General features: G+C 41.7%; 1 protein-coding gene across 1 annotated transcript; it reads left to right on the forward strand.

Annotated features, from left to right (window-relative positions):
- The first annotated feature begins 5,182 nt into the window (after positions 1 to 5,182).
- Positions 5,183 to 13,562, forward strand: LOC129816122 (UDP-glucuronosyltransferase-like). Its single transcript, XM_055870278.1, has 5 exons — positions 5,183 to 6,237; positions 7,629 to 7,760; positions 9,955 to 10,042; positions 10,227 to 10,446; positions 11,709 to 13,562. Exons 1-5 carry the CDS (start codon positions 5,299 to 5,301, stop codon positions 11,995 to 11,997), a joined length of 1,668 nt encoding a protein of 555 aa, XP_055726253.1. The 5' UTR covers positions 5,183 to 5,298; the 3' UTR covers positions 11,998 to 13,562.
- The last annotated feature ends 1,191 nt before the right edge of the window (positions 13,563 to 14,753 follow it).

Raw genomic sequence — 14,753 nt, forward strand, 5'->3', positions numbered from 1 at the left:
CTAATCAACAATGGCATTATTTTCAATTAACTCTGCAACTCATCCAACTATTTACTTTGTTCACAACTGATACCAGTTTGACACCAAAACATTGACAACAAATACATATTGACAAGGTAAAATAAATAAGTGTGTAAAAAAATGTATAGGATATATTTCATGCTGAAACTCTCATAATAAACACCAATGGTATTCACTAAGTTGATGGGTTATATTTAGGATAATGTTTTGCAGTTTTGTCATTCTATTTTTTATTTAAAAATATTTTATTTATTTTTTCCTATATTTTATATGTGATAAGGCCACACAGAGGGCCAGAGATAATTACAGACATCTGCGATAATCTGAAGTACCCAAAAGGGCCATGTCAAGTGGTAGATTACATCAAATCCTTGTAAAATACCCAAATTCTGGTAGTTTACTGATAAACTTTGAAAGTTTCCAGTAATATACCCTCCATTTGCAACCCTAGTTATGCCTATAATAAGGCAATTCATATTCATTTTCCAAAATGAATTATTGTTAACTTACAGCAACGCATGCTAGAAGCCTTGACCTGGTGCACACATATTTCTCTGTCCTCAGTAAAATTGAAGTCCTCAATCTGTCTTTTTGCCTTGTAACTGATTGGTTCTAGAAAGAAAGAGAGAAGGAACAACACATGATGAAGATGAGCTAGCTACTTGTATAAAGCAATGGAAAATCTAATAAAAAAATCTAAGACAACGATAAACAGCTGCTTCTGATTGGGAACCATACTAGGCCAACAAAGAAGGTTACCAAATAGAGAATAAAAAAGCCTCTCTAAGGTCAGGGCGTGACAGTACCCCCCCCAAAGGTGCGTACTCCGGCCGCAAACCTGAACCTACAGGGGAGGGTCCGGGTGGGCATCTCATCTCATCTCGTCGCCGGGGACTCCGGACCGTAGATCGTTGTCGCGGACTCCGGACCGTAGATCACTGCAGGATCACTACGGACTGTCGCCGCAGGCTCCGGACTGGGGACCGTCGCCGCAGGCTCCGGACTGGGGACCGTCGCCGCAGGCTCCGGACTGGGGACCGTCGCCGCAGGCTCCTGACTGGGGACAGTCGCCGCAGGCTCCTGACTGGGGACAGTCGCCGCAGGCTCCGGACTGGGGACAGTCGCCGCAGGCTCCGGACTGGAGACCGTCGCCAGAGGCTCCGGACTGGGGACCCTGGATATACTGGACCGTGGAGGCGCACTGGAGGTCTGGAGCGTAGAGCTGGCACAACCCGTCCTGGCTGGATGCTCACTCTAGCCCGGCAAGTGCGAGGCGCTGGCACAGGACGCACTAGGCTGTGAAGGCGCACTGGTGACACAGTGCGTAGAGCCGGCGCAGGATATCCTGGACCGAGGAGGCGTACTGGAGACCAGGAGCGCTGAGCCGGCCCAACCCGTCCTGGCTGGATGCTCATTTTTGCATGGCAGGTGCGGGGAGCTGGCCCCACAGTATTCAGACCCTTTACTCAGTACTTTGTTGCAGCAACTTTGGCACCGATTACAGTCAGCCTCGAGTCTTCTTGGGTATGACGCTACAAGCTTGGCACACCTGTATTTGGGGAGTTTCTCCCATTCTTCTCTGCAGATCCTCTCAAGCTCTGTTAGGTTGGATGGAGACACAGCTATTTTCAGGTCTCTCCAGAGATGTTCATCGGGTTCAGGGGGTCTGAATAGTTTCCGAATGCACTGTATAGGCTACATGTAGGAGAATAATACATACATTAGCTACCTTATCAAGCTTGAAAACGATACACTCATTTATCACTCAAAAAAAGTGTTATGCGTGAGTGCACCACAGACATCTTTCCAGGGTGTTGATGCATCCTCCTTCCAATGCAGCTTCTTCCAACACCATGGCGATGGGTATCCATCTGCAAAAGTGAAGCTCAAGTTAGCTCATAATGTTGCTAACTGAGCTGTTGTGCTAGCAAACACCATTTTTAAGTTTATAAGGAAGTGTAATTAATACTGTAAGTTAGACACTCATCAGACAACTTCGGCAGGTAGCTAGATAGCTTGGTTTCCATTTTCCCCCTGACTGGTCCTAAACGTTACTGGTCTTGGAACTCATGTATTCACCAGAAACAGCTTCTGGTCAACTGTTTCCAACTAATGTCAATAAATATTTTTGCCACAGGTTTGCCACAGATTGAAATAGAATCTTGAGAGAATTGTTTGCCAGAAAGAAATCTCTGGCAAACTGTTTGCCACTAGTGGAAAAAAGTATTATTGTTGCCAAAGGTTTGCTGCAGATTCACCACTATTGGTAAACATTTGCAAACTTCTGGCAACAAGTTACGGTTATGACGCCGAACTGCAGTCAGGTCAAGACCCTGGTGAGGACACCGAGCATGCAGATATTCAGTTGTGCAAACCCACAGTTTCATCAGCTGTCCAGGTGGCTCATCTCAGACGGATGTTGAGGTCCTGGGCTGGCGTGGTTACACGTGGTCTGCGGTTGTGAGGCTGGTTGGACGTACTGCCAAATTCTCTAAAATGACGTTGTATGCGTCTTATGGTAGAGAAATTAATATTAAATTATCTGGTGGACATTCCTGCAGTCAGCATGCCAATTGCACACTCCCTCAAAACTTCAGACATCAGTGGCATTGCGTTGTGTGACAAAACTGCACATTTTAGAGTGGCCTTTTATTGTCCCCAGCACAAGGTGCACCTGTGTAATGAGCCTGCTGTTTAACCCAGATTATTGATATGCCACACCTGTCACGTGGATGGATTATCTTGGCAAAGGTAAAATTCTCACTAACAGAAATGTCAACAAATTTGTCCATAGAATTTGAGAGAAATACGCTTTTTTTGTATATGGAAAATTTCTGGGATCTTTTATTTCAGCCCATGAAATATGGGACCAACACTTTACATGTTGCGTTCATATTTTTGTTCAGTAAAGATGGGAAAACAAACATGGTAACAACAAACAGAAAACTGTCCGATCACTGGAAGTACAGTAACTTCATATTTTGTTTCTTTAATCAGAAACATTCACTGTGAGTTGATCACCTCAACAGTTTCTGTTGAGTAGAGAGTAAGTAAGAGGTGGTGTAGAAAGGCGCTCTGTGGGTGAGACTGTATTCAGGATAACATTGTTGTTGTTGATCACAGTAATTTCACCTCCATATCTTTGATTAGCACTGTTTACTGCATTGTAATGTGTGATTGAAAGTGTTGATTGCGGAAAACGTAGTGTTATTTCAATGCAGATTTATTATTTCCATAGAATGGAATGTTCAAGGATATCTAATATTATATTCTTCATTACCATAGTGTAGAACAAATGTAACGTATTTGTGTCATTCTGCTGAAGGTGTTTTATCAACCGTGGTGTCAATAACCGTAGGTGAAATTCCTTTCTATATATAATATGTTTAATGTTATCTCCCCCGGACTAGAGGTGTGGGTGTCTGTTTTCCAAGGCAGCTTGCTTCGCACGCCACTGGTATTTTTGAAGTGTGTGTGTGTGTATCAGCGTATGAAAAGTGTGTGAACGTCTGTGCATGCAACAGTGCTTGCGAAAGTATGTGTGCATGCAGGTTGGCGTGCCACTGAGAGTTTAAGATTGCGTGTCAGTGTTTTGGGTGGGAGGAGAAATGGGAGGAGTTGAAGGGGTAATGGGCTCAATTCCTCACGAAATATGAGGTAATACTTTGAGATTTAGGGTATAGCTCAATGGTTAGAATACCATCATGACTCCTCCCAGAGCAGGGTTATTGGTGTAAGGGTTAACTATGACTTGCATTTTGCGTGCTCTGTAATGACCTTTCCCGTTACTTTTGTTTTTCATTAAGCAGGTTTCCATTGACCCATGTTAATTCAACAAAATAATTGTCGCTCAAAATGTGTAATGGAAACGGCAGCTATAGGATCCATTTCCTATCCATTCGACAGGGGTGTATTTTTATTTTGTCTAGCTTCTTTATTGCGACAAATGATAATGGAAACGTTTTCTTTTAAAAATGAATTATGATTGCCTAATCATTTTGAAGGTTATGTACACGTGATGTACCAGTAACTATAACGCGTCACTCCACATTTCATTCTAAATGTATGCTACATGCTAAATAAATGTGAATGTACATGCTAAATAAATAAATGTAAACTATAAAAAATTATGTTTCTGTGCAGGATAAGGATTGTCCTGACTTTTCAGAATGTCTAAATTGCTTCCCCATGCTTTTCTGGTTGGCTGGCAGGTTTCAACATCCAATTATTTCAGATCTACAAGAGTGCACGTTTCACCATGGCATGGACCTTGGCGATACGTTTGCACATGAGAATTGTTAAAATATGGCACATATGAGTACATTATTGCATTATATAGCCTACATGCTGGCTTTCGCGGGTCCTACCTGAGACGAAACAGATAGGTGGGAGGGCATACAGGTTGTCGCCAATTTATTAATGCGCAATTTGCCTAAATTGGTAATGAAAACAACCATTACATTATTATTCAACACTGTAGGTTTTTGCGTGTTTTTTATTTTATTTGTAGGTGTGACGCCATTAAGTCCAGTTGTTTTTATCTACAAGGTATTTAAATGGAAAAGCACCTTAGCAGGCAATTTTCGCATATATTTTCGATGCGAACTTTTTAAATGTAGACAACAACAAAAAAATCACTGGACAAGTTATTGTAAATATAGCTAATGTCATGCTACTCAATGGGACATTTATGAATAACAGACAAAGTTTATTTTGTAGAACTAAGAAAACCATCAATTAAACTATAGCAATATGAGGACTATTGGAAAAAAAGTATAATGCTGTATTATTAATGAGTGTTGTTAAAAATAGCATTTTGTTTTTACAGAGCCCATTTAAATGAGTGATGCTTACTTTTCTGTTTTCAGTACTTGTTAATACAATGTTTTACTGATCATAAGTATAACTGTTATACTTTCTCCCTCAAAAAACGAGTACATTATAAGTCACTAGTCAATAGGCAGCTAATATCGGCACCCAGAACCAACTCAGCTACGCTATATGTTAAGTCACATTGAAATTACTAGCGAGCTAATCCTCTCCATGTCATCAATAACCTGAACCATTCAGCCTGCTGATAGACTTTAGTCAACAGGAAGGATTGACTGGGGTTATATAACAGCCTGCCTGCAAAGGCACACCCAGACATAGCAGGGAGACACACTCCCACTCACAGTTTAGTCTGAGGTCCAGCCCCCTCTCAGTAGCATTCAGTGCCAGACTTCAGGGAGGTAGTTTCCTTCTCACAAAACAGCTTGTGTAACTGAGCAGAGAGGCATGGGCTGGCGGAAGGGTGTTCTTGTGCTAAAGCTGGGGCAGGGTCTGAGGCCGGGGCTGAGGCTGGGGCCAGGGTTGGGACTGAGGCAGGGGCTTAGGCTGGGACTGCTGGTTCTGCTGTGCTGCCTTGCCCTGTGTCCAGCGCCTGTCCAGGGGGACAAGGTCCTGGTGATGCCTGTAGACGGGAGCCACTGGCTGAGCATGAAGCTGCTGGTGAAGGAGCTGGCGGCCAGAGGCCATGAGATGGTTGTGCTGGTCCCTGACACATCCATCCTCATCCAGGGCTCTGACTACTACAGGACTGAGACCTTCAGGGTCCCCTACAGCAAGGCACAACTGGACGAGAACGTCAACAAACTGAAGGACGCTGCGTTCCTCAAGGCCCCGGATGTAATGGACATATTCGTGAACGTGCAGCATCTGATTCACTTCACCGACATGCAGGTGAAAGGCTGTGAGGGTCTGCTGTATGACAAGCCCCTGATGCAGCGACTGAGAGGAGACGGGTTCAAGATGATGCTGACCGACCCCTTCCTACCCTGTGGATCCGTCATCGCTGACTCCTTCAACATCCCAGTGGTTTACTTCTCGAGGGGGATCCCCTGTGGGCTGGATGAGAAGGCTGCCCAGTGCCCCACTCCCCCATCTTACGTACCACGCTTATTCTCCGGCAACACTGACAACATGGACTTCCTAGGGAGGGTTAAGAACATGCTCATGTACAGTCTGGAGAGCTACCTGTGTACGGTAATGTTTGCCAGCTTTGACGAGCTGACCAGTAGGTACCTGGAGAAGGACATGACGTACAGGGAACTGCTGGGTCACGGGGCCATCTGGCTGCTGAGGTATGACTACTCCTTTGAGTATCCCAAACCCAGGATGCCCAACATGGTCAACATTGGAGGCATCAACTGTGGTAAAAGAGCTCCACTTCCAGCGGTGAGTCTCATAAGAATATGTTTTAGAATAAACAACTTCAACTGTGCGTAGCTGTGCAACCTATATGGATCCAGGTCCAGAAAACTCAAGGGATAGATTCACTACTGTGGCAATTATACCCCCCACTATAATCTTCTAGTTCTTCTAGTTCCAACACTACAAACCACAGGAAGATAAACTACTCTGCAGGGATTGTTCTGTGGGGTAAAGGTTGGGGTTAGCTGTGATTGTTATAGGGTTTATTATGCCTTTATCTTCTATGAATACAGGGTGTGTTATCAAAGCATGGTATCCTTTCACAACTTCACCCTCCCTCCTTCAGTTAATGTTCTGTTAATACTGTTCTAATACTGATGTGTGGAATTTAAACATACATTTTTTTTATGTGAATTAAATCATTTGATGCCTTCTCTGTTTATATTGTTCAATGTGAAATATTGATGACCACCATGAGGTAAGGTTTCACACAGCAGTTGCTGTTTGTTTTCTGCCTGTATGTACATACAATTCCATTGCATAATGAAGGACCACAATTCATTGTGTGTTTGGTTCATCGTGTGTGTCGTTCTGCAGATATTTCAGAGAGGGGTCTACTTCCAATAACTGTGATATGTGATTGTTTTTTCTTACTTCTTAGAAGTTGATTAAACAGCATGATCATTCCACAGGTGCACCTTCAAATAAAATTGTATTAATCACATGCACCGCATACAATAGGTGTAGACCTTACAGTGAAGTGCTTACCTACAAGCCCTTAATCAAGAATAAGAATAAGAAAGAAAAGAAAAGGAACAAGTAATTGTGCTGGGGACAATAAAAGGCCACGCCAAAGTGTAAAGTTTTGTCACACAGTACAATGCCACAGATGTCTCAAGTTGAGGGAGCGTGCAATTGGCTTGCTGCCTGCAGAAATGTCCCCCAGAGCTGTTGCCAGAGAAATGAACATATATTTATCTCCCATAAGCCGCCTCCAACATCGTTTTAGAGAATTTGGCAGTACAACCGGTATCACAACCACAGACCACGTGTAACCATGCCAGCCCAGGACCTCCACATCCGGCTTCTTCACCTGCTGGATCGTCTGAGACCAGCCACCCGGACTGTTGATGAAACTTAGGCGTATCTATGTCTGTAATAAAGTCCTTATGTGGGGAAAAACTCATTCCATTGGGTGGGCCTATGCCCTCCCAGTCCCACACATGCTCCCAGCCCCACCAATGGCTGCACCCCCGCCCAGTAACATGAAATCCATAGATTAGGGATTAATGAATTTTTTCAGTTGACTGATTTCCTCATAAAATCATTTAAATTGTTGCATGTTGCGTTTATATTTTTGTTCAGTGTAAATGTAAAATGTTTTTGTTAACTAACTCTTCCCCGTGCCTCAACAGGACCTGCAGGAGTTTGTGGATGAGTCAGGAGAGGATGGCTTCGTGGTCTTCACCCTGGGCTCTATGATCTCTCAGATGCCCGAGGAGAAAGCCAAGCAGTTCTTTGATGCCTTCAGCAGGATCCCTCAGAGGGTAAGGACTCCTCGATGCTGTCCCAAATGGCACCCTATTCCATATATTGCACTACTTTTGACCACAGCTGGTCAAAAGTAGTGCACTATATAGGGAATATGGTGTTTGGAACGCATCCATCATCTGTCTATTACATAATGTTTCCCACAGTTAACCCTTTCTGACTAACACAATCTTTAAGTATACAGTCTCTACGTCTTCTGTAGACATCAACAACTGACAACATATTTCCTGAGCTTTCTTGCATCTCCTAGATATAGGACAGACACTTTAAAACCTTATTCCTTACTGTCTTTTTTGCTATTTATGAATGAATGTGTTTCTATGGGCTGTAGTAGTAAAGGCCAAATTCAATATTTTATCAAATACAAATTTTGATATATTTTTAATACTAAATGGGGTCCTAAAATTCTAAATCAAATAGCTAAATGATCAATAGTATGACCATCTTAAAACAATTCCATATGTTAGCTTAGTCATGCACTGCAATGACACGATTGACTGATGATTGGTTGAAATAAATTCATAAGAAGAAGATTGTGGGAGCTATACTGTTAGATTTCAGCCTGTGTGTCCATGTATACTGATGATTCAACCCTATATGTGTCAGCAACCACAGCTAGTGATATCAATGCAACCCTGAACAAAGAGTTGCAGTCAGTTTTAGAATGGGTGGCCAGTACTAAACTGGTCCTTAACATCTCTAAAACTAAGACCATTGTATTTGGTACAAATCATTCTTTAAGATCTAGACCTCAGCTGAATCTGGTAATGAATGGTGTGGCTGTTGAACAAGTTCAGGAGACTAAATTACTTGGTGTTACCTTAGATTCTAAACTGTCATGGTCAAAAATGATTGAATGGTTGTAAGTCTGTCTGTGGTAAAGAGATGCTAAAGAGACACCACACTACACAAAGCAAGTCCTGCAGGCTCTAGTTTTATCTTATCTTGATTCATGTCCAGTCGTATGGTTAAGTGCCGCAAAGGACCTAGTTAAGCTGCAGCTGGCCCAGAACAGAGTGGCACATTTTGCTCTTCATTGTAGTCAGAGGTCTAATATCAATACTATGCATGCCAGTCTCTCTTGGCTAAGAGTTGAGACTGACTGCATCGCTTCTTATTTTTATAATAAACAAATTGTTTGCATAGTCAACTTACATACAACACTGACAAACACACTTACCCCACCAGACATGCCACCAGGGGTCTTTCCCAGTCCCCAGGTCGGGAACAAATTCCAAAAAACATACAGTATTTTACAGAGCCATGATTGCAGGGAACTCCCTTCCATATCAAAAACAAATAAAGCAACACCTTCAGTCACAAGGCCTCTCCCCCATATAACCTACTTGTTGTATGTACTGACATGTATGTGTAACTGATAGATGCACACACACGCAAACTACATGTTAATGTACAGTATGTCAGTTGTAAAATCTTGTCTGTAATGTATTTTTCGTTATGTGTCAGACCCCAGTAAGACTAGCTGTCGCCATTGGCGTCAGTTAATGGGGATCCTAATAAAACAAAATCAATACAGCCTTATTGTATAATTATTTATAGTAGAAAGCAATGGGTTAGAAGAAGCCTACATAACCAACCCGTAATGCAAAATGCAACATCCATTTATGGCCAGCTATGTAAACTCTAACATTGATTTATCCTGCAATAGATGTCATTAAATTGGTAATATTCATTTTTGTCTTCTTCTAATGGCTTAAGGGGAAAGTAATCTGAAAGTAATTAGATTACGTTACTGAGTTTGGGTAATATAAAAGTTACGTTACTGATTACTATTTTGGACAGGTAACTAGTAACTAACAGATTACATTTAGAAAATGACCTACCCAACGCTGCATATAGGCCTAATCTCCAATCCACCATTAATCTAATCTAGACTAAGAACAAGTCCTTTGTCCCCCGTTGTACTTAACTCTGAGGAATGCTGTAATTACATGGAGTTTCAATGACATTTGCATATTCTCCATTCTTCATATACAACGTCAAGTGTCATGGCAAGCTGCTGTCTATGTTGTTCAGTTTGTGTGGAGTACACTGGAGCTATGCCTTAACGCTCCAGAAACACATTTATATTCCACTACAAAGTGGTGTACCTTCACCACTATATCCAGAATTGCCAGATGATTCTATATGACTTGATTAGCTAAGTAAACTGTTGTTCTCTGTTTTAAGGTGGTGTGGAGGTACACAGGAGTGGTGCCTGAGAACGCTCCAGACAACGTCAGATTGATGAAGTGGCTTCCTCAGAATGATCTGCTGGGTTGGTTTAGTCTCTCATCATCAGAGATAATGTTACAATGATATAGTTATGATGAAAACCACCTGGGTTACAGAAGTTAGAGGGGTACTCTTCTCAGTAAACACATGCTACTGTTGTTGCCCTTTTGCAAGAGAAACAATACATCTTCTTCTTCGTGGTGAATGTTCTATGTTCCATGTTCTAGGCCACCCCAAGGTCAAGGCTTTCATTACCCACGGAGGAACCCACGGTATCTACGAGGGGATCTGTAACAGTGTTCCCATGGTGATGCTTCCGTTGTTCGGTGACCAGAGTGACAACGTACACCGCATGGCGGTGAGGGGTGTCGGGGAGGTGCTCAATTTGTTCGATATCACCTCAGACAAACTGGTGGAGGCCCTCAACAAGGTCATCAACGACAAGAGGTCAGACATCATGTTAACGTAATACAAGGAAGTATACTGAACAAAAATATAAACGCAACAATTTCTACGATTTTACTGAGTTACAGTTCATATGAGGAAATCAGTCAATTGAAATGAATTAATTAGGCCCTAATCTATGGATTTCACATGACTGGGAATACAGATATGCATCTGTTGGTCACATATACCTTTAATAAAAAATGGGCCTCAGGATCACGTCATCGTATTTTTGTACATTCAAATTGCCAATCGATAAAATGCAATTGTGTTTGCTGCCTATAGCGTATGTCTGCCCATAGCATAACCCCACCACCACCATGGGGCACTCCGTTCACAACGTTGACATCAGCAAACCGCTCACCCACACAATGCCATACACATGGTCTGCTGTTGTGAGGCCAGTTGGACGTACTGACACATTTTATTAAAACAACGTTGGAGGCGGCTTATGATAGAGAAATGAACATTAAATTAGCTTGCAACAGCTCTGGTGGACATTCCTACAGTCAGCATGCCAATTGCACGCTCTTCAGACATCTGATTGCACGCTCTTCAGACATCTGAGGCATTGTGTTGTGTGACAAAACTGCACATTTTAGAGTGTCCCTAGCTCAAGGTGCACCTGTATAATGATCATGCTGTTTAATCAGCTTCTTGATATGCCACACCTGTCAAGTGGATGGATTATCTTGGCAAAGACAAAATGTTCACTAACAGGGATGTAAACAAATTTGTGCACAAAATTTGAGAGAAAAAAGCTTTTTGTGCATATGGGACATTTCTGGGACCAACATTTTACATGCTGCGTTTATATTTTTGTTCAGAATAATAATGTTACAAGGACATGTTATACACTGAAAATACAAACTATGAACCTCTTAAATGAAACTCCATGTAATCTAAAATTGAATCTTTGTAATCCCTGAAAGTCATTTTTATCATGAGGACCATCAACAACTGGTAATGCTGCATACTCCAAGATAGGTTAAAATCTTGCCTTTTTGGTGATTTTTTAAATAATTTGCTAAGGTGTAGACACGTTGTAGGACACAAGCTCAAATAAACAGGACAAGCAGGATAAAAATATAGCAGTGCAAACAGTACAGGGACCAAATCCTAACTCGAGATCTACATATTGAGTTTCAGTGCAAATATAATATTGTCAACAATGCATGATTTACATGAACGTCTGAGTTCCTCATTAGAATTCAGCCCCAGTCTATGAGGAGATTGTAAACCCTGTTGCTGTCCTTCCGCCCCAGTTACAAGGAGAAGATGATGAAGCTGTCAGCGGTGCATAAGGACCGTCCCATCGAGCCCCTGGACCTGGCCGTGTTCTGGTCAGAGTTTGTGATGCGTCACGGCGGAGCGGAACACCTGAGACCCGCCGCTCACGACCTCAACTGGATCCAGTACCACAGTCTGGACGTGTTCACTCTGCTACTCACTATAGTTCTCATTGTTGTCATGGTCACCGTTAAATGCTGCAAAGTCTGCTTCCGCAAGTGTTGTGGAACGAAGAAGACTATGAAGAAGAAGAAGAGTGAGTGAATGTCCTTCCTGTGGCCTAGGCCGGGATTCAATCCAAGGCTCGTTGTAGAGCGCTGTCGACAATAATGTGCCTTTAAAAGGCAATGTTCCTGTGTTTGCTGAGATCACATTCACAGTAAACGCTGCAGATGTTGGCTCAATCATAAAGTACCTTAAAATGTCAAGCGCGCTACAATGCGCTACAGATTGAATCCCAGCCCAAGCAATCAGGCCCTAGAGTTCAGAGTAACTATACTGCCCACTCTAGGTCCTGTGTATAACAGGGAGTGAATAGGCTACTGTAGGTTGAAGGAAAGAAACGCCTGACAGAGATTTGCCATTTTTATGTTTGTTTGATATCTCAGGATAATGTCAGAGTAACTTCATGTATCTGTTGTCAATAAGGCCTGATGCCTGCCACCAGCAAGACAGTCCCATTCCATCACAGGAGGTTGGTGGCACCTTAACTGCTGGTAATGGCTGGAGCGGAACGGTATCAAATACATCAAACACGTGGTTTCCAGGTGTTTGATGCCATTTCATTTGTTTCATTACAGCCATTATTATGAACCGTCCTACCCTCAGCAGCCTCCTATGTATTCCACAGTCAGCCACTGTGCCTTTGGAGGAGGAGTGTGACTCAAACTGTTGGCCTGTCTAGCGTGTGTGATGCCAATTCAAGATCCTGTTTAGTAAAAAGCATGAACTGATGCACACCCACATTGTTTTGTAGAGGTGCTAACCAACAAAGATTAAACTGTATAAAAATCAAGTTGCACAGTCAGAGTTGCCGAAACGTTGGTTATTTGGTTTACTTAATCAATTGTTTGGAGTATATATATTGAGTGTACAACTTTCTTTCTTTCTTTTTATACAATTTAGTATCTTGGTAACACAACCAATATATGTCATGCTGGTATAAAGGATTTTGGAGACAGGCACAGTAATACACAATAGGGTTTTTTGATACACCCAAAACAAACACGTATACAAAAACACTGGGCTGTACCCAAACAAAAGAGCGAGGGTAAACCTTGTTGAACGCCACAGGACGATTCCCATAATACACAATATATATATATATAGCACGCAGCATAGCAGCTGCACCAACGTACTCAAACTACCAATGGACATGGGAACAATAACCGACAGCCCAATGGAAACCAAAGGGCACACTTATACAAGTACTAATCAGTGGGAATAGGGGACAGGTGTGTGTAATGAATGTTCCGGAGGGATCCGTGACAATATAGTGGCAAGAGAGAATTTCTCTTTGTCTTTGAAAGGCATTTTGACAGTAAAAAGCTATGGCAGGTGTGTCATTTTGCTTGCGCCTCATTCGGTCTTCATCAAGGTCCAGAGAGCACCACTGCCATTTTTTTAAATATTTCCTCACCGTCAAAATTTGCTAAATGTAGTCCTTTATCCATCGTTTTTGGAATTTCCAATGCTCCCTGACTGTCTAGCGTTCATTTCAGTAACTATTGTGTTTTGTTGTACAGTACTTTTTCATTATGTTTGGAATAATGTTTCAAGTGAAAAAAAAACATTGTGAAAATCTACAAATAAATTGTAATACAAAGTTGCATCCCTGTCCCTTTCATTGCAGTTAGAGGGAAAGGAAATGGGTTGGGGCTGTGTATGTGACCAGGGCTGTGTAAGTTTGGTTATTTTGATTTCCAAGTCAAAAAAGGAGAGTAAAAAAAAAACTGAAAATGCCTCAATTTATTTTTCGTTTCTGAATTTGAAAATTGCATTATTTTCTCATTTATTGTATCAAAATTGGACATGGAATAACGGGAAACAAATAACCACTTTTATTCAATTTTTGTTTTGTTCATACCCGGAAGTACACACCTCCTCATAGAAAATTGACAGGACGTAGTGGCGGTGTTAACACCCTAGGTTGGCAGTCCAGAGAAAGGATTAGACTGAGTATGACTGGAAGATAAAAATACTAATGTTAGCTAAGATGCAGAACTTTTTAGGAAGTTTGCATGCCAATAGAACAAACTGAACAAAGTTGGCTTGCACTAGCTGGCTACTGACTATACTCATGTTAGATAGTAGTAGCTAGTGGAAGTAAGTTAGTCCCTCAACCTGCTATAAGATGAAGCTGCCTGACCAGAGCTACCTGCTGCGGAAAGGTCAAATTTCTCCATTACTTTCTGTAGCTACTTAGCTAGATCTTCAGTCGGCTGATGGTGTTTATTTACTGAGTAATAATGAACAGTAGTTACTGTAAATGGTCTATCTGGTATTTTATATAGCTAACTTAGGTATTGCTTACACATACAACAATATCCAGTTAAGCTATAGCGAAATGCAGACATAGGCTATACTCTTCAGTTGTGAACACGACTACTGCTACGACAATTGGCCTAGGATCTTAATTCGATTAGCCTGTTGTTGCAGGAAATGCAGAATTGTAGTGTATTCAAGGTTTTAAAAGGCTTCTAAAGTTTGTAGTTTACACTTTAAAATGTCAGACTTGATTTTCCCTAAAATGTATCAACCTCCACAAAAATATCCATTAATTATAATCCATACAATAATTCAAATTTCCTGTTGCTGCAGGATTATTTTCCTACTGTGAGAAAATGGTCAAATCAAGATCCTACATCTGTACAGTGCCTTTGGAAAGTATTCAGACCCATTGACTTTTTCCACATTTCGTTACGTTACAGCCTTATTCTAAAATGGATGTAAAAAAAAATCCTCAGCAATCTACACACAATACCCCATAATGACAAATTGAAAACAGTTTTGTAGAAATA

The sequence above is a fragment of the Salvelinus fontinalis genome, chromosome 19 (genome assembly GCF_029448725.1).
Source record: "Salvelinus fontinalis isolate EN_2023a chromosome 19, ASM2944872v1, whole genome shotgun sequence".
Lineage (NCBI taxonomy): Eukaryota > Metazoa > Chordata > Actinopteri > Salmoniformes > Salmonidae > Salvelinus > Salvelinus fontinalis.

Bases quoted from the DNA above. Each gene is read 5' to 3' on its own strand.
- LOC129816122 (XM_055870278.1), top strand. From the start codon at position 5,299: ATGGGCTGGCGGAAGGGTGTTCTTGTGCTAAAGCTGGGGCAGGGTCTG. The intron at 6,238-7,628 runs GTGAGTCTCATA...GTGCCTCAACAG, and splicing joins AAAGAGCTCCACTTCCAGCG to GACCTGCAGGAGTTTGTGGA. The intron at 7,761-9,954 runs GTAAGGACTCCT...CTCTGTTTTAAG, and splicing joins TCAGCAGGATCCCTCAGAGG to GTGGTGTGGAGGTACACAGG.